At 48.9% G+C, this 18478-nt stretch overlaps 1 protein-coding gene across 2 annotated transcripts in view; it reads right to left on the minus strand.

Annotated features, from left to right (window-relative positions):
* Positions 1–738: 738 nt before the first annotated feature.
* The window catches only part of CMTR1 (cap methyltransferase 1), a 64567-nt gene continuing 46827 nt past the window's right edge, over positions 739–18478 (minus strand). The window contains exons 11-24 of one of the 2 annotated variants that reach the window (XM_036316610.1): positions 17505–17601; positions 17057–17189; positions 16204–16383; positions 11159–11215; positions 10369–10426; positions 9817–9885; positions 8756–8887; positions 7515–7637; positions 6793–6884; positions 5927–5995; positions 4495–4542; positions 3504–3616; positions 2826–2934; positions 739–2115 (exon numbers count right to left, since the gene is read on the minus strand). In XM_036316610.1, coding sequence (XP_036172503.1) covers positions 1983–2115; positions 2826–2934; positions 3504–3616; positions 4495–4542; positions 5927–5995; positions 6793–6884; positions 7515–7637; positions 8756–8887; positions 9817–9885; positions 10369–10426; positions 11159–11215; positions 16204–16383; positions 17057–17189; positions 17505–17601 — 1413 coding nt within the window. In that variant the 3' untranslated portion in view covers positions 739–1982. The remainder of the gene's footprint in view (positions 2116–2825; positions 2935–3503; positions 3617–4494; positions 4543–5926; positions 5996–6792; positions 6885–7514; positions 7638–8755; positions 8888–9816; positions 9886–10368; positions 10427–11158; positions 11216–16203; positions 16384–17056; positions 17190–17504; positions 17602–18478) is intronic. The other variant, XM_036316611.1, reaches the window with a different exon arrangement.

Consider the following 18478-nt stretch of genomic DNA (forward strand, 5'->3'; position numbering starts at 1 on the left):
TTGGCGGTCGAACGACCCTTTCACAGGGGTCGCCTAAGACCATCCTGCATATCAGATATTTACATTACGATTCATAACAGTAGCAACATTACAGTTATGAAGTAGCAACAAAAATTATAGTTGGGTCACAACATGAGGAACTGTATTTAAAGAGCCAGAAGGTTGAGAACCACTGGTCTAGAGGAAACCAGCAGTGATGGGACTGGGGAAGGAACTAGCCTGGACCGGAGTGGGAGGAGCCCTCAGCACCTGCGTGTCTCCCACCCCAAGTACAGCCCCCAGTGCAGGCACATGAAGGAGGGATGCTGGCTGGGGGTTGGCACAATCATCTCTCCCTCCCTCCTTCCTCTGGTCTAGTGGTACTAATTGGTCTGACACCTCTGTTATTTCAGTCACAGACTGATCCTGGATTGTCACAGTATCACTAGAGTGAGCTGTGTGATTTATGTAAGGGGGAAAGTGCCTCCCTACCCTGCTGGGCTGTAGGTTCATTCATCCTCCCATCCTGGCTTCTAACAGAAGCTGCATAATTTGCTGACTTCCTTGGGCCCCTCTCTGGCAGCAAGTAGCAGCTCTGAGAGCCCTGAGCTTGGACAAGGCTCTGATTAAACAAACCCTCTCTTCTTCCAGCACAACTTCCTCCCCTTCACCTTCAGCCCAAGCTGTTTTATCTAAGCCAGTCCCAGACCAAACACGGAGGACAACCAGCAGCAGCCCCAGCACAGAGCCACACAGGCATTAAAAATATGTTTATCTTTAATGATCCAAGATTTTGCAAGACACACATATACCCACAACTGGGTGGAAATACAACATTTTAGCAGTGCTGCTGCCAACCTGGGGGTCGGGGAAGGGGGGGGAAGCACGAGAGCTGGGTACTGGCTGGAGACACACCCTCACCGCAGGGTGGAGCCAATTCCAACCTGACAGGGAGCCTCAGTGCCCTATCTCCATGGAAACCAGTCTAGCACTGGGAGGGGGCCCTCGGGAGCCTGTATGAACGTCTCTGGCGGGTATTTCCCATTAAAAACCACCACCAGTGCCATCCCTACCCAAAGCTACTGCCCAGCTTCCCCCCTTCCCCCTCAGCCAACACCACAGAATGGCAAAAGTGACTGTACCCCCTATGGGTAAGAAGGGAAGGGTAGCAAGGTGGCTGAGGCAAATGAAGTACCCTCTGTTGCAGTGGGGCCACTGCTGCTGGGGCACAGAAAAAGGCAGGGCTTCGAGGGTGCTTCCTCCCCTTCTAGAGCTGCCCAAGATTTGGGTCAAAAGGGGATGGGGCCCAGGAAGGCTCTACCACCCCAGGAGGCAGTCACATCCACTACCAGACAGTGCGACCTGCATCCTGGTGTGGTGTCCCGGCCTGCGGGACTGTCAGAGGTCTAGGCTGAGAGCTCCAGGGAAGACCAAGACAGTGGGGGGACAAGACAAGAAAATCTTCTCCAACTTGGCATCAAAACAGAGCAAGTTCAGAGAAACACAACCTTGATTTGTACAGCAGGTGCTCCTGGCCAGCCCCCGACAGTGGCCTCACCCACTAAGGGTTGGCCCAGTAAAAAGTTGGGCAAAGCTGGGGCAGGGCCACCCTCAGGGCAGTCACAGAACTCAGAAAAGTGAGTCTACAGGACACAGGAGAGAACAGAGCCAAAGCCCTGCTGCTCTGACACGTCCTCCGCAGCCCCACGTGCCCTGGGCCCTGACCGCACACCACGTAGGAGCAGCGTCTTTCAGGCCGAGTCCTCGCAGGGGAGACAGTTCCCAGGCAGGTCTCCGGGGAGGAAAGTCTGAAAGGTGTCCCAGAAGGAACATGTGAGTGTCCTCTGATGGCCCCCGACTGAGCTCTTCAGGGGAGATGGAGAGGAGACCATCCACCCCTCATGGCCAGGCTGTGCTCTCCTGTCCCTTTCGAGAGGGGCCCAGGTAGAGCACCCTAACTCTGAACAGCAGGGCGGTCAGTAGGAGTGGGCGTCCCCGGGTCCTCAGGCGCTGTGCGTCTGGATGAAGGAGAGGACATCCTCCTTGGATAGCTTGTCCGGGTCCTGGGGCTTCTGGGAGTCATGTACACGGATGCCATCCCCCCACTCCCAGAAGAGCCGGCCATAGTAGCAGATGCTGGGAAGGAAGGAAATCAGAGGGCTGTAGCCAGAGAGCAGGACCAAGAGATTACCACCCACCCCTGGCAACTGGTTTAGGGGATGAACTTAAGTGGGGAGGCCCCCACCCAGGACCCCAACCATCACAGCAGGTCCTGGCATCACTATTAACGATGCCACTTGAGGGTCTTCCTTCTGGCAGCCAAAACCCCAGAAAGCTCCCGCTCCTCCTCACTTCCTAGGAAACCACATTTTCCCAATAAACAACTGCTGCTGCTGTTAGCATCCATCGGAATGGCTGATTAAACCTACAATCAACAACCTGGCAAATGGACACTGGGTCCCGACAAGGACAGTTGGGACCCGGAGTTACGAGAGGCAGGGCTGTGGGCACTCAGCGTGTTCGCACCACCAGGACAGTGTCAGCAAGTCAGGGAAGCAGTAGCTGCTCCATGGGGCAGGTGCCCTAAGTGGGATCCTTCCCGGAACCCAGGACCCCCAACCATCCAGCAGGTCCTGGCATCCCTCTCCTCTCTCTGAGCTTACTGCCCAAGCCCAGCCACGCCCTGGAGAGGCCGCCCTCCACACCCCTGTAGAGAGGAGTCTGGTCCTTGCTCAGAGGAGCCCCTGCATTGGCAGCAGTTGGTCCTAGTACCTGGGCTGTGCCCCAAAGGACTGGCTGGCATCCTGGCAGCAGTGCGGGGGACTGCTGAGGGGCAGGCTACTCACTGAAATGGGGCAATGGCGTCTGCAGGGAGCTCAAAGGTAGAGCTCTTGGTTTTCTTGTTGTAGAAGAACTTCCTCTTAAAGCTTTTGCTGAATGCCATTGTCCACGGCTCTGAGGAGGAGAAGAGCCCAGGAAGGACACAGTAACCAAGGGGACAGGGCGGCCAATGCAGGGTGTGCCCTCCTTCACTCTGTTCTTCCTTCCCTCCCCAAAGTGCAGGCAGAGACCAGCCTGTGAGGACGCAGCCCTCGTCTCCAGCCTAACGGGGCTCCAGAGGACGACTAAGAGGCTTAACCGGCCCACCCAGGCCTGCTAACCTGCACCAGGGCAACATCTGTGGGACCCCAGCAGAGGGCCCTGAAGACGGGGGTTCTACAGGGCATGCAAATGGCCAAGCCGGACTTTCTGGATCTGCCAGAACACCCCCTTTCTGCCATGAGGACACCACATGCATATACAAGTTGGGCTCCTCTCTTCCCAGCCCAAACCTAACCCCAGGACCCACCACAGAACAGAAGAGGCTCAGGGCACACAATCCCCCGCCCGTCCCCATGTACCTCAAAGAAATGCCAGGCTGGCTGCTACCCACATTCATAGGGAACCCCTAGCTCTGGCATAGGCAGGACCTGGCCAATCACCCTGAGGGAGGCGGGGACAGAAAACAGTCACTCATCACCCACCGTTCACTGTCCTGACGATGTAGAGACCAGTGGGCACGAAGTGCCTGTCGTCCCGCCCTGTGTAGCTGAGCTTTGGGGTGCCGCTGGAGCCCTTGATGATCTTCATCTCCAACCTGGTTCCCAAGCAGGCATGCGGGCAGGAAATGGAGTGTGTGCATGAGAGAGAGGAAGCCCTAGCCATAGTTTCTTGCTATCGTCAAAATCACACCAACCACAATAGTTTATCTTAGTTCAACTAGGAAACTGAGGCAGAGACATGAGTGAATTGCTCCAAGCCACACAAGTGAGTCCAGTGCTGGGTTCGGAGCTCAGGCTTAGGCGCTGAACTCCCAACTAAGCAAAGGCAGGTGGGAAGGGACAGATGCCCCCGACAGATTGCTGTTGCTGGAGTTTCAGGGTGACACCACTAAGGACAAGATCTGACACCACGGTTGCCACTGGTCTACTGACTACCACCCATAACATCACTGAGGCCAGTACAGAGTTAACGCGAGAGCACTGAGAGCTGAGGCTAGAGCAGGTGCACATCCAGGATGTGGCCCACAGGTCTGAGCTATCCTTCCCACCTCCCCCCGCCACCCCCTCCCCACCTTCCACAACTAAAAATCCAAGGAAGCAGTTATGCCTCCCTCCCCTCCAGGCTCAATCTCTCTGTCAGCACCAGGAGCTGGGATTTATGGTGTTTCAAGCAGCTTGCTGCTCTGCCCTCACAGGGACAATCGTAACTATTACAGCAGCAATGAGCCCGTATTTCTGCCTGACACACACCCACCTGCTCCCCTCCTGACAGGGTGCTGAATCAGCTCTCAGCCGGGCTCCTGGCTGCAGTGCAGCCACGCTGCCCAGAGGCAAGGCAGGCAGGGGTAAAGGCAGGCTGCCAGGGCCAACTCACCACCCACCCCGATCTCCACAAAAGACAGCAAATCCTGGCCACTGCCATGCGCCCACCTCAACTCCCCAAATCCTCAGCTACCCTGCTGGAGTCACTCACCGGACAAAAATCTTCTCCATTTCCTCCAGCCTGTACACCTCCTTCACCCTGAGGGTAGAGGGATGGAGAGAGGACAAAGGTTTCCAAGGGGGTCATTCTTGTCCAGCAGCAGCTGATAGGCAGGAGGCTGTGCCTGTCCTTGCCCTCTGCCTCAGGCCCTGCACCACCAACCCTTCAAAAACATGCCCCCCCCACCCCCCCAGCGTGGCACACTGCTATCCTACACAGACAAACACTAGCTTTCAGAGCTGCCCAGCATCCTCTCGGGCCCACCCCAGGGCAACTGGGGAGTGCAACTATGGTTATGGAAGGCGGGAGAGAGTGGAAGGGGCTGGCAGGACAAAAGGTCTCTGCCCGCATCCCACCCCAGTTCGTCATTACCATTACAGAGGCTAGACACCAAGGTGCCGGCGCTAGCCCACATCTGACCACATGGGATTTAGGCCTTCCTGGAGCAGTTACTCCCCAATAGTCCTCACAGGCCCGTTACACAGGGGGCAGGGGGGCTCCTACCCAGGGTGCACGACTCCTGTTTGATGCCCAGCTCTCCACCTCTGGGGACCCTTGAACGCACCCTGGGAACTGCCCCTGGGGAAGGTCCCCAGAGACCCAGCAGCCAGGCCGCAAGCAGCAGAGGCAGGGTCCCTGGGAGCTGCCCCTCAGGACCAGGCAGATAGGACAGGGCGAGCACAGGAAGAAACCGCTTTTAGACTTTCTGAGGACATCTATAAAGTGCATTCTCAGTCCTGGATTTAATTTTAAGTGAATTCATATTAAAAATAATGATTTTGATAAAGTATAAACAGACATCTCAGTCTCTAATCAGATGAAGTCCCAGAGGAAACAACTTCAGACCCTGGCCCAGCAATGGAAAGCTGGTCTCCATCGTCTGCTCCCTCAGGACCCTGGGGCTCTCACACGGCCTAACAAGGCAGCGCACCCTGGCCTTGTTCCCAAGCAGTAAGGGTCCCACTCCTTCAAACCATCCTTCTCTTTTTCACGTTCAAAACTCCCATTCTTTCTGGGCCCTTTTCTCACTGGAAAAGAATGAAAAGGCCAGGTGATATGCTAATGCTACCCGTGTGAATGAAAGCGTGGCTCTCAGAGGTGTGAGCTCGCAGAAGCACGAGTGTCGAGTGTCGACATACATGAGGACAGAGCATCATCGTAAATGAGGACATCTCAGCCCTCGGCCGGAATCTTGTGGAGGTTCACTCACTGTGACCGGCAGGATGGGGAGTTACTCTCGAGTGAAGGAGCCACCTATCTAGCACCCCCAAACAAAGCATTCATCAAGGGCAGTCTGATCGCTAACACCAACCTCGTCTGGTCCCGACACTGGGCCCACCCATCCCCTTCAGGACAGGGAAGGAGGCAATGGCCAGAAAGAAGCAGTAAGGAAAGGGTTTGGGGAGGAGGGAGATATGCTTACCTGATGGGATTCATGTCAGGCCGACTAGGCTTGGAAACAGCTTTCACAAACTTCTCAGCAAGCTGAATTCTACAATCCAAACACTCACTCAGACCCAAGCCCGGTGCCTCCAGCCGGACCCCACCCCAGGGCACTTTCAAGGCTCCAGGCTCCAATGGACAACACTCCTGAATCTGCAGCAAACTGCTCCAAGAGGCAGCTCTCATGTCCCCTGGGAACTCACCCTGCCCCTGTCCACTGACGTCTGTCTGCACGCCCTCTCCCTCTCTCTGGATTCTGATCTCTAATCTCACTACATCTTGGTTGGTTCCCTGAAGTGTGTCTTCAGCTGCGCCCAGGCACTGCCTCCAGAACTTCTATGTCATCTGTACTGGACATGTCCGTTCTATCACCCCAACCACAGGTGCCAGATGAACCAACTCAGAGTGACATCAGCATCCTGGTGCAAGACGTCGCTGCTTTTTGTCCCTCCTTTCAACAAAAGTGCTTCTGGAGTGGTGGGCTCCAGATGAACTGGCTTCAGTGGGACCACCACACATAAGACATGTTCTTAGAGAAGATCCTTCTCCCCATAAGGTTACCCTCTTATTCAACCTGAACACAAATCTCTCCTGTGATCTGAACAGCTGTAGCAAAACAGGAGTGTGCGTATCTACGAGCAGCAAGGCCCAAGCCCTAGCAAACTCTGAAGTGCCAGCACCAATTCTCACCCTGCCCTTGGAACCAGCCCATGGGTGGAGGAAGGGAACTCTAAGGATGCCCTTAAGCAGAGAAGGCCTGGTGAAGGGCCAAGGCCTGGAGACTGCTGCCACAGAGGACCCCTGGCCCACCCCTCCTCCTCCCCTCCCCCAGGGCCCAGGTCAGACCGCTGGTTAAAGTGCTGCTCCCGCACGTCACTGCCATTCAGCACGAGGACATCGAGGATGTGGATGGCACTGATCTTCCGTTGGGCCTTCCCCTAGAAGGACAAGTACACTGCCCACCTTGCCAGGCATCGGCCAAGGGGCCCACTCCGCCCACCACTGTACCTACAGCCGGGGAAGGATAGGGCTCTAAACACAGGGTATTTCTTTTGCCTCCCTCCCAGCTGATTCTCAGCCCGGACTGGTGAGGCTCCTGAGCACAGAGAGCTGAGGCTCTGGGTGATGACGCCCATGCATCTCAAACCGGTGAGGCTGCCACCATGGTGCTCCAGCCAAGGGCCTGCCTTCCCACCCTTGTCAACTGTTCCCACGGACTGTTCTGGAAGTCACTCATCTGCTGTAACATCCAAAGCTCGTGGGAAAGTTGCTTCTTTCCCAAGGATTCCCTGGTTAAAAACTAAATCAGCAGCTAAAAAATACCCAGCAGGCCCACCAGGCCTCGATGCAGAGATGACCAAGGTTTCCTCCTTCGCACACGGAGACTGTGGTCCTTCCTACCTGAACATACCATGCCAACTGCTTCAGGGGAAGGAGTAATCAGCAGGCCTTCCCCGGCCCTGGGTGGGACAGTCAAGCACAACATACACTATAACCCCGCTAACTTGGGAGAAAGGCCAGGCTCAGCTGTGCCAGGGCCAGGACACATGAGCAGAACCACCTCTGACCTCCCCTTTCAGCTCATGGACAATCTCCACAGAGAGCAGGGTGTCCCGGGGCAGCTCTGTCTTCAGGTCCAGCTTGACCCAGCGGTCTGACTGGCGGCCGTCCCACGTGTAGATCTGTGACTTCTACGGGTAGAGAGAAAGGGCTGGGTCAGGCAACCATGGAGATTGAAGGATGAGAGGATCGGTTCTAAAAGGGCTTTTAGTTGGTGGCTACAGCTGATGTCAGAAGAAAATGTCTAGATCAGTGGGTTGTACTTCAGTGATAAGACACTGTGTCATCCTCCACAGCCTCAGTACTGGTGTAGGGAACAGACCCAGGGCACCATTCAAAAGGCCTAAGTCCATGATTAGTGACCCTCAAGAAAGATCTGGCTTAGTGTATATGTCTGAGGTGGGTTTGGTAAAGGATCCAGACAGCAGAGGGGAGAAAAGAAAGTAACAGAAAAAAAGGTAAAGTGTGAGAGGACATAGAGAAAGTAAGTGAGGAAGGAGAGAGAAAATTATATAGAAAGGTAAGTCGGAGTGGAAAGAAAGCAAGGATGACTTGACCCATCAAGTAACATACAGAACTGCCAAAGATTTCCCTCAGCTCACCATAGATTTCCCTGCTCACACCTGAGGGAAATCCAAGGCCCCAGGTAAGTCCAGGTAGTGTCTTTGCAAGAAGAGATGACATGGGGTGGTGGTGGTGTTGCAAAGAAACGACTACATAGCCCTGGCCAGTTTGGCTCAATGGATAGAGCATCGGCCCGTGGACTGAAGGGTCCTGGGTACGATTCCGGTCAAGGGCACATACCCTGGTCAGGGTTTGTAGAAGGCAAACAATTGATGTGTCTCTCTCATGGATGTTTCTGTCTTTCCTCCTCCCTCCCACTCTCTCTAAAAATCAATGGAAAAATATCCTCAGGTGAAGATAAACACAAAAAAAGTAAGAATTACATAGGCTCAAGCCAGATGGGCTGCTGACCATCCCACTAGCTCAGGAAGCTCCATATGACAAGGCAAGAGGCAGTGTTCCCATTAGCAGTGCAGAGATGAATAAGCAAACACATACATAAATGAAAGAATGAACGAAAACAGCTAACTCAGGAAAAAGGAAGTGAAGTTTCATGAACTAGCTTCCCTGGGTTAAAGCCCAAGTTCCTTGGTACCAAGAGAACATGCACTGAGTGGCAGGCAGCTGTCCAGATTCCCAGAGGCAAGTCCCTGCCCTCGCTGGGCAGGAAGCCCGCTGCACTTACCCCCAGGCCCAGGAGGAACTTCTGCTCACTGCCAGACACCATGCAGCGGTAGTCGAGCACTGGGCGGATCTTCTCCAAGGTTTTGGAGGTGAGCAGCGTGGGCTTATAGCTGAAGATGTCGATCTCAGTGCCCTGCAGCCCCGGGTCAGAGAAAACACGGCTGGGTTGGGGGAAGGGACAGGCGCTCAGTACGGGTGTGGGTGCCTGTACAGGAGTGGGGCAGGCTGGGAAGGTGAGGGGCAGGAAGCACATGCTCTCTGAAACATCCCTTCCACCCCAGCTCTCCCTAACCAAGCACTAACTGCGATTCCATCTGCCTGGAGTGTTCCTTTAGGACCGGTTAGGGGAGGCTGGGAAAGGAAACCACACCAAGTCTCCAAGTACAGATGGGTTTACCTGAGCTATAAGGAAACGTCACCAGAATATAAGTCACCCTTTCAATAAAGCTGAAGGCAAGGACTTGCCAGCATTCAATTTGAGAGCAAATAAGTGATCTCTCTGGCCCATTCAGAAAAACGGACACATGCTATTCTTTTGAGGCCATCTTCAACCTCATTCTCGAAACCAGCGCAATGGCCCATGACCTGGGCCAGATTCAGATGAAACCCAGGGAAGAGCCGGAAGGCAGGTGGTAGAAAAAAAGGCAGAATTCCAAGGACCAGGTCATCAGAAACAGAACAGGGAGCCTAGGGCTAGGCCAGACCCATTACAGAGCTCTCCTGGCAGCCCCTCAGCCCTCTGCCCAGCTCCCCTGCCCCAGTTCAACCCATAATTCATTTCTCCTCTACAGGCAAATCTCACGGGACCCTATATTTGCCAACACCATCGCCTGGTCGGCAGGAATGCTGAGCACAACATATCTCAGGACAAGAATCTTCAAGGAGCCTGATGGGTTTTCGGGGACTCAACACACTACACCCCAGGTTCCCACTCATCCCAGCCCCCGGAGCCAGTGGTGCCTGCACAGCCCTCTGGAAGCCAGGCATCTGGGGTCTCAGTGAGATCTCCCACATCTAGAGTCAGGCCTCTCTGACTTTATTTTCATCAGACACCAAACTTACCTGGATCAGCTCAAAGAACTTAGACTTCGGGTCCGAGGAGGAAGGAGCCACACGAGCCTGGTCCGGGATCTGAAAACAGGCAGCAGAGAGCCTTGGTTTTCAAATGGACTTTTGACCAAGCCTGTGTTAGTCTACGTGAGTGAGGGGGTAGGTCAGACTGGGGAAGAGCAGACGGCATGTAGCACAGGAGGCTAGAAAGAAGGGGCGGAGGTGGGTAATGCAGTCACCGCTCCCTTTCAGGCCCTGTGGTAGCACACCCCATGTGCCACTTCCCTTTCTCTGGGACTATGGTCACGGTTGCTACACAGAGCCACCAGTGGCAAAATGAGGCCTGTTCACAAACCACCTTTGTCCTTTATGACCCAGCTGTAGGGCCCAACTGGCAGTGAAAGGCCCAAGGAGGTAACACCCAGCAATGCTGAGACTGCCAGCTCTGGAATGCTGTGCGGGTAGGCAGACATTTTCATGGGGCGATTGGGAATCAAACCTATTCTTCTTTATAGCTTCCCTGTCCTGGAGCACCCCCCTGGGGACTGGGGTCAAGATGCTCACCCCCCAAAGACGGAGGCACTGTTTCCGGATCTCTGCCTGCCGAGGCTCACTCAGGGTCCTGGGAAAATGAAGCCAGCAAGTGATTGGAACTGCGTGAGGTACAGGTGTGCCTCCTGTGCGCCCATCAGAAGCCCAGAGAGGAGCCCATGAACGAACGTGTGCACACGCACGGAGGCCACGCTGCCGTCAGCCCAGATGCCTGTCACACTCACGTGGCTCTGCCTCTTGCAGATGGGAGCTCAGATGTACAACATGGACGACCTCCCCTTAACACCACGAAGGGAAAGGAGGAGGCCACCCTCCTGACCTCTGGCTGCCAGGGTCCCTCACACCCTTCCTCCAGTGACCAGCGCTCCATTCTGGCTCCTCCTCTGCTCACACAGGCCAGTGAGTCCATCCCAGTGGACATCACTAGGCCTCAGAAAGCTGAATCAGCTTATGCTTGCCCCTGCCAGAGGTCTTCCCTAACCAGCCCACCTTTCCTCTCTGACCACTCTTTATTCTGGGTCTCCTGAGTTATGTATTCTACATCCGCTGATACACTGTTAACTTCTGCATCCTTTTCCTAGGACACTCCCACCTTCCCAAAGACGTCAAAAAGTCTCTGAGGACAAGTTCATGCCAGATGCTTCTCTAGCATCCTCCACAGGCCACAGCCGAGTAGGAGATAAAAGAGCACATATTTTTAAACTTTTGTTGAAATGAAATAAACAAAGAGCTCAGGGGGAGGAGCAAAACCGAGAGCGCTTCCCTTGGAGTAGATGAATCCTGTAAAGGGGGCAGGACTCACGTGTCTTGAACAAAGGCATGGATTTTGGCCAGAGCTTTGATCTGCAGACTACAGTGGCTAGAAGAAAAAAAAAATCTTGATCTCAGAGGATTACCAAGAGATAGCCAAAAGACATCAGGACAGAGACGTTTAGCAGGAACATTAACCATCTATATTTGGGGGAGAGGCTAGAGAGTTAAAGAGAAACCCCTCAACCGCACGCCAAAATACAGTTACATGGGAGAAATGAGTTCAACCCTTCATACAATCAAACCCCAAGTCCTGCTAAAAGCAAGGTTTTGATCCCATCCTTACCAACGTGAAAGTGGTGAACTGATTCTAAATAAGCAACAACAAAGCCCAGGCCCAGTTCACAGACTGACTGACTCAACCCACCTACACTAACAGCTGCCCTTTCTACTCTAGTCTCCACTGTTCTTTTACATACACTTTCTGACATTTAAAAAAAAAGTACGAGACGTGATAAAGCCAGAAAGTCTGACCCATTGGCAAGAGGGAAAACAGTTCAATAGAACAAGACCCAGAGATGGTTCAGATGTTGAAATTACCAGACAGGGCCTTTAAAATAACTGAAAACCATGTCAAAAAGATCTACTGGGAAAGGTATATAACATTAATAAGAAGATGGAGAATATCAGCAGAAATATAGAAACTATATTTTTAAAAAGGAAATAAGGACTGGCCAGGTCTTTCAGTTGGCTGAAGCGTTGTCCCGTACATCAAAAGGTTGCGGGTTTAATTCCAGGTCAGGGCACATTCAATCCCTCAGTTGTGGAGCATACAGGAGGCAACTAATTGATGTTTCTCTCTCTTTTTCTTTCTCTCTCTCTCTCTTTCCCCCTTCCTCTCTCTAAATCAATAAACATATCCTTGAGTGAGGATATAAAGAAAAGCAAAAAAAAAATAATAATAACAGACATGAAATATATATTAGAGATAAAGAATGATTTTGATGGGCTCATCAGCAGACTGAACACTGTAGAGGAAAGAATCAGTGAACATGAGGGAAGACAGAAACTCAAACTGAAACATAAAAAGATAGAAAAGTGAAAACTATAATAGCTCTGTGGACAATAACAAGCAGTTTAACATAAATATTAACTGAAATCTCAGAGGAGAGGAAAGAATAGGACAAAAATATTAAGTTAATAGCTAAGAATTTCTCCAAATTGATAAATGAAATCAATCTATAGACCCAAGGTAAAAACCCTAAGCAGAATCCATACAAAAAACACACAACACATATAATCACATCATGGTCAACATGCTGGAAACAAAGTTCATCCTGAATGCGATCAGAAGACAACGGACACTGACATACAGGCAAACAATGGTAAGAAAAATGGCTGACTTCTCATCAGAAGACAAGGAAAGCAGAGAACAGTATCTTTAAAGCGCTGGGGGGGAAACATTGCCAACTTTGAAATCTGTATCTAATGAAAATATCCTCAAAAAGTGAAAGGGAAATCAAACATCAAAAGACAAAAGCTGAAGGAATTAGTCTCCAGCAGACCCATTCTACAAAAACAGACTAAAAGGCTCCTCTCCAGCCCGGCCTGGGACCTGGTCGGGGCGCATGCAGGAGACAACCAATCGATGTGTTTCTCTCACACTGATGTTTCTCTCTGTCTTTCTCTCTCTCTTCCACTCTCTAAAAAATAAATGGAAAAATATCTGCGGGTGAGGATTAATAACAACAATACAAAAAAAAAAAATAGACTGAAAGAACTTCTTTAGGGTGAAAAAAAAAACGATTCCAAATAGAAACCTGGTTCTGCAGGAAGGAATGAAGAACACCAGAATGGGTAAATATGTTAGTAAATATCAAGGAACCTTTAAAAATAATTAGATGTATAAATATAAGAGCCGTGTTATCTTTAAATCTCTTTAAAAGATTATATACTGTTTAAAAAAATAATGGCAATGTAAAATATGGTTTTCTACAAAACCAAAGCACAAAGGAAGGAAAACTGTAAATGCATGTTTACTGTGGTATGGTTCTTACATTGTTCATGAAGCAGAATACTTTTTGAAGATAAACTATGATAAATTAAAGATGCACACTATGATCTCTAGAGTTAACAACTAAAACATTACACACAAAAGGCATAAAAAGAAAAAATCCAAGGAGATAAAAAGAATTACTACAAAAAAAATACTGAATTCACTCCCCCAAAAAGGAAGGAAGGAACAGAGAAACAAGTAAAAGGCAGGATAAACCGGAATCAAACAACCAAGACAGAGGGTTTAAACCCAAACAAAGCAACGACTACTGTCCCTGAAATGTACTAAACACCCTTTAAAAGGTAGAAACTGTCACAATGGACAAAAAAGTAAGACTCAACCATATGTTATTTACAAACACAAAGACAAGCTGAAAATAAAAGAACATAAAAAGATGAACCATGTAAATACTGAGCAAAAGAAAGCTGATGTGGCTCTACTGATATCACAAAGTAGACTTCAAAACAAAGAGTATACTACAAATAAAGAAGGACATTTCATAACGACAAGAGGTTAATTTATTAAGACAGAATAATCTTAAGTGTGCATGTGCCTACTAATAACAAAGATCCCAAATATATGAAGCAAAAACTAGCAAAACTAAAGAAATAGACAAATCAGCCCTAACCGGTTTGGCTCAGTGGATAGAGCGTCGGCCTGCGGACTGAAGGGTGCCCAGGTTCGATTCCAGTCAAGGGCATGTACCTTGGTTGCAGGCACATCCCCAATAGGGAGTGTGCAAGAGGCAGCCAAAACGATGTTTCTCTCTTATCGATGTTTCTAACTCTCTATTCCTCTCCCTATCCCTTCCTCTCTGTAAAAAATCAATAAAATATATATTTAAAAAAAAAAGAAATAGACAAATCATAATTGAACAATCATAACTGAAGACTTTAACAGCCCTCTTTAAGCTACTGACAGAATAAGAAGTGAAATATCAGTTTAAGATGTAGAAGATTTGAAAATCACTATGAACCAACTTGACCAAATTAACATTCAAAAAACACTATACTCAACAACAGCAGATGGAATATTCACCAAGACAGATAATATGATAGGCCATAAAAAAAGCCTCAATAAATTTCAAAGGATGAAAACCATATTGAGTATATTCTGAGTACAATGGGACAAAATCTAATAGGTATCTTGGAAATCCCAAAATATCTATAGATATTAAATTTCACGTATCTCATAATCCATATATCAAATAACAAATAAGGGAAATTTTAAAAATATTTTGAACTATACAATGATGAAAAAAGATAACATACCAAAATGTGGGAGCTAAGCAGTCCTTAAAAGAAATTTTAATATGGTTACATTTAAATGCTATACATAAGTGATTAATTAAATAGAATAAATAAAAGAAAATTATTAATTCCTTTATTCTTCTTACTTTTGGGGCTTAATTTGCTCTTCTTTTTCTAGCTACTTTGATTTTAGACTCTTTTTCTTTTACTATATTTATGTATTAATATATATATAAATATACATTTATACTATTAATAATAGTAGTAAAGAGAAATTTATTTCATTTAAATATACATATATATTTAAACCACTTAAGAACGTCAAAAGAATACAGATTTAGAGACTGATATCCTTTATAAACATAGACACAAAAATCATTAATAAAAAAATTAGTAAATCAAATGTAGCATTATATGACCAACTCGAGTTTATGCAAAAATGCAAGAATTGGTGCGGCCAGCGTGGCTCAGTGGTTGAGCGTCAACCTATGAAGCAGGAAGTCATGGTTCGATTCCCAGTCAGGCCATTTGCTCGGGTTGCGGGCTCGATCCCCAGTGTGGGGCGTGCAGGAGGCAGCTGATCAATGATTCTCTCTCATCATTGATGCTTCCATCTCTCTCCCCCTCTCCTTTCCTCTCTGAAATTAATAAGAATATGTTTTAAAAATAAAATAAAATAAATGCAACATTTGTTTGCCATCTGAAAATCACCAATGTAATTCACTGTAAATGAAAGAAAAAATAATTTCTATAAATACATAAAAAATATCTGACAAACATCTATTCATGATAAAAACTTCAACAGACAAAGAATAGAAGAAAACTTGGACAATCTGATCAAAGGCAACTACAAAAAACCTAAGCTAACATCATACTTAATGGTTAAACATTTTACACTTAAAATCAAGAACAAGGGTAGGATATCTGTTCTCATCACTTCATCATCATACTGGAGGAGCCAGTAAGTGCAATGAGGCAAGAAAAGAACAGAATTACCATTAAGATCCAGCAATTCCACTTTTGGTATTTCTCCAAAAGAATTGAAACCAGGATACTGAAAAGGTATCAGCACCCCATGTTCACCATAGCACTATTCACAACAGCCAAGATGTGGAAACAATCTAAATGTCCATTAACAGATAAATGGATAAAATTACCCTATTTGCCCTCCCCCCAAGAAACTCCTACTGACTCATTGCTGCTATATAACTCTCCAAGCTACTTCAAAAAACTTTTTTCTAATGCTTGCCACCTAGAAAACTGAGCCAACTGTCACAACTTTACAGTATTACCACTAATGAGATGGAGGAAAATAATTAAACAAGGTTAAAAACAAAAAACACCAGCATTCAGATCACCCATCTGGGGAACTCATGAACTGGCAAAAACTTTGGTACCAGAACCTCCAAAGCATGTTGTATCTTACGTTCCAGCCTCCTCCTGCCTCCAACAAGGCAGTAACCATGATGGCCTTTTACAATCAGAAGCAATTAAAGGGAAATGACTGCTGCCTCAGGGACACAGAGCTGTTAGATTTCACTACCATACCATCAGGCTCCCATGGGCATGGCTATGGCAGCCAGGCTCCCACCAGCCACCCTTCTGACAGGGCACGGGAGCAGGATGAGGGTCCCCAAGGTATTCTTAAGTCCTAGGGAGCCCTAGAACAAGCAGACCAATCCCAGTTATCCATTTTTCAGGGTTGACACATGATACCAAGAGCCAATCATTTTAGTCCTTCATTCTCTGATCTTCCTGGTGGTACCAGCAAAAAACACCTGGTTTGCTTACCTTTCATTGGACCGTATCATGTAGTCGGTAAATTCATGGTCTCCCTTGATCACCTCCAAGGGAACCACAAGGTTGACATCGGAATCGGTGTTCCGCAGCTGGTTGAGTTTAATATTGACTGAGAAGAGGTACTCGCGCACGTCATCTATGCCCACCTTCAGGCCCTTGCACACCACATACCTGGCAGGAGAAACCCTGTCACTCCACAGAGCAAGCGCCTCCCTGCCAATCTTCCTCCTCTCCAAGCCCCTTGCTGAGTCATGAAGCTCAACAGCCTTAAGTCTATTGCACAAAGAACAGCACAGACTCTGTGCTGCACAAGTTCACCTCAAGTTCTTCCTTTTTCTGTTGGGCTGTATTTCCTACTCTTTACGACACTGGTTCCCAACTGCCCTCTGCCAGGCTGGAGGGGTCGAACTTAACAGACTCATCCATTAGACTCTAATTGATGTTTAACAAGCCACCAACAATTCAGATTGGCCACATCTCTCATATTGTGCATGGGCACTGTGTCCCACCTGGGATGCCAACAGTGCTCCTGGCTGGTGACCCCCCTGCCCTGACCCAACCCATGTCTCTCCAGGTTTCCTTCTACTGACCACCTTCTCCCTCCTGGGCAAGCCAAGGATCCCCCACATAAGGTTGGTGAACAGGCTGTGGAGAAGGAGGCAGAGGCTGACTGGCATATCACAGGGCCGGTAAGATCCAAATCCTGACCGCCCTTGACTCTAATCACTTCTTTAAAGCCAAGGCTTTTAATGTAGCTTGAGTGGCCATGCCAGAGAGATGTACCAGGTCTTGTGTTCTGACATTTAGCCAACTAGTCTGATGAAAATGGAGAGGAAAACCTCACCTCTCTGAGTTGGCAGGACGGCTGGTAATCGGCTTAAAGAGACATACTCGTTCAAAGCAGCAGTACAGCAGGTAGATAAGCCCCACGCTGAATGGTGTGAACAGGTCGAAGGTTTTACAGATGAAGTGACCTCCTGGATTACAGAGGAAACAAGAGCAGTCAGTGGTTCTAGTCCAGGAGGTGGGTGAGGTAATCTCAGGGAGTAAATATGACCAAGTCAGGGACTTGGAACCTGGGTCCATTAAAAGTCAGAGGCAACTTAAGGGTGAGACTGAGCTTTAGAGGGGACTTGGAGGATTCTATAGCACTTTCTTCCCTAAATTCCTCATTCAGCTACCTGTCACCTGACATAGACTTTTTTTAACTTCCAAGCCAACTCTTATGCATGCTCTTATCCAGCAGGGCCTCTAGTGGGTCCCGGGGTGGGGAGACAGCAGAGGAGTGTCACCTGTCCGGACAACAGAAAGCGCCATGAGGAACTGGCAGAGCAGCAGCTGCTTGCTGAGGATCTCCTGCAGGTTCTCCTGGCCCTCCACGGAGAAGCCCTGAAATGGAGCACAAGGATCGGGGTGGGAACCAGAGTGATGAAGACTGAAAGGCATCCCTACCTCATCTTCATGATTTCTTCAAGTGTTTCATTGCTCTCCACCACCTGACTGATAGAGACACAGCTCGGCATTTGAATTACTTTGGCCCGGTCACATGGCTCATTACAAATAGGACCCAGGCCTGATGACTGGACCAGTGCCATTTCCAGGGGGTGGAACCAACTCTACTTTTCCAAGAAGATGGGCCAAAAAATTATAAAACTCGTTTAAGAATCCAAGGGAAGAGTAAGAGAGAACAAAGGCAAAACACTGGCTAGTCACAGGCCAACTGCAGGACAGGAAACAGAAAGCTCGGTGAGTCTGACGAGGCCTGGGAAGCACATACGGCATGAATGCTCTGCCTGGGCTCACTCAGCCTCTGTACTGACCGCTGGACAGGCCCATTGGTGACAGGAGAAAAGTCAGCAAAACTCTGACAGACAGTGAGCTCTCTTTCTCTGCTGATGAAGGATTTTCTTACAAAACCCATTCTCCTGTCCCAAGACCATGAAGCCTCTACTTCTAGCTGGCAGGATCTCTGGCCAGGGTGTTTGTTTAAAGAATGCAAGTACTTTGCTATTCCTGGAGTGGTTTCCCTCCCTGTGAGAGCCCAGCAGGGAGCAGAGAGCCAAGCTCAGAGCAAGGAAAGGAGGCCAGGGGCTGGGGGCCTGGGATAGGGCAGATCTTTAAATGGGCACAGTTTCAATTCTGCAAAATGAAAACACTCTGAAGATCTGTTTCAGGACAATGTTAATTTATTTAACCCTACTGAACTGTACACTTAAGAATGGCTGAGCTGTTCAATTTAAGTTAGGTGTTTTTTACAATAATAATA

Source organism: Myotis myotis, unplaced genomic scaffold (assembly GCF_014108235.1).
Source record: "Myotis myotis isolate mMyoMyo1 unplaced genomic scaffold, mMyoMyo1.p scaffold_m19_p_7, whole genome shotgun sequence".
In the NCBI taxonomy this organism is placed as follows: domain Eukaryota; kingdom Metazoa; phylum Chordata; class Mammalia; order Chiroptera; family Vespertilionidae; genus Myotis; species Myotis myotis.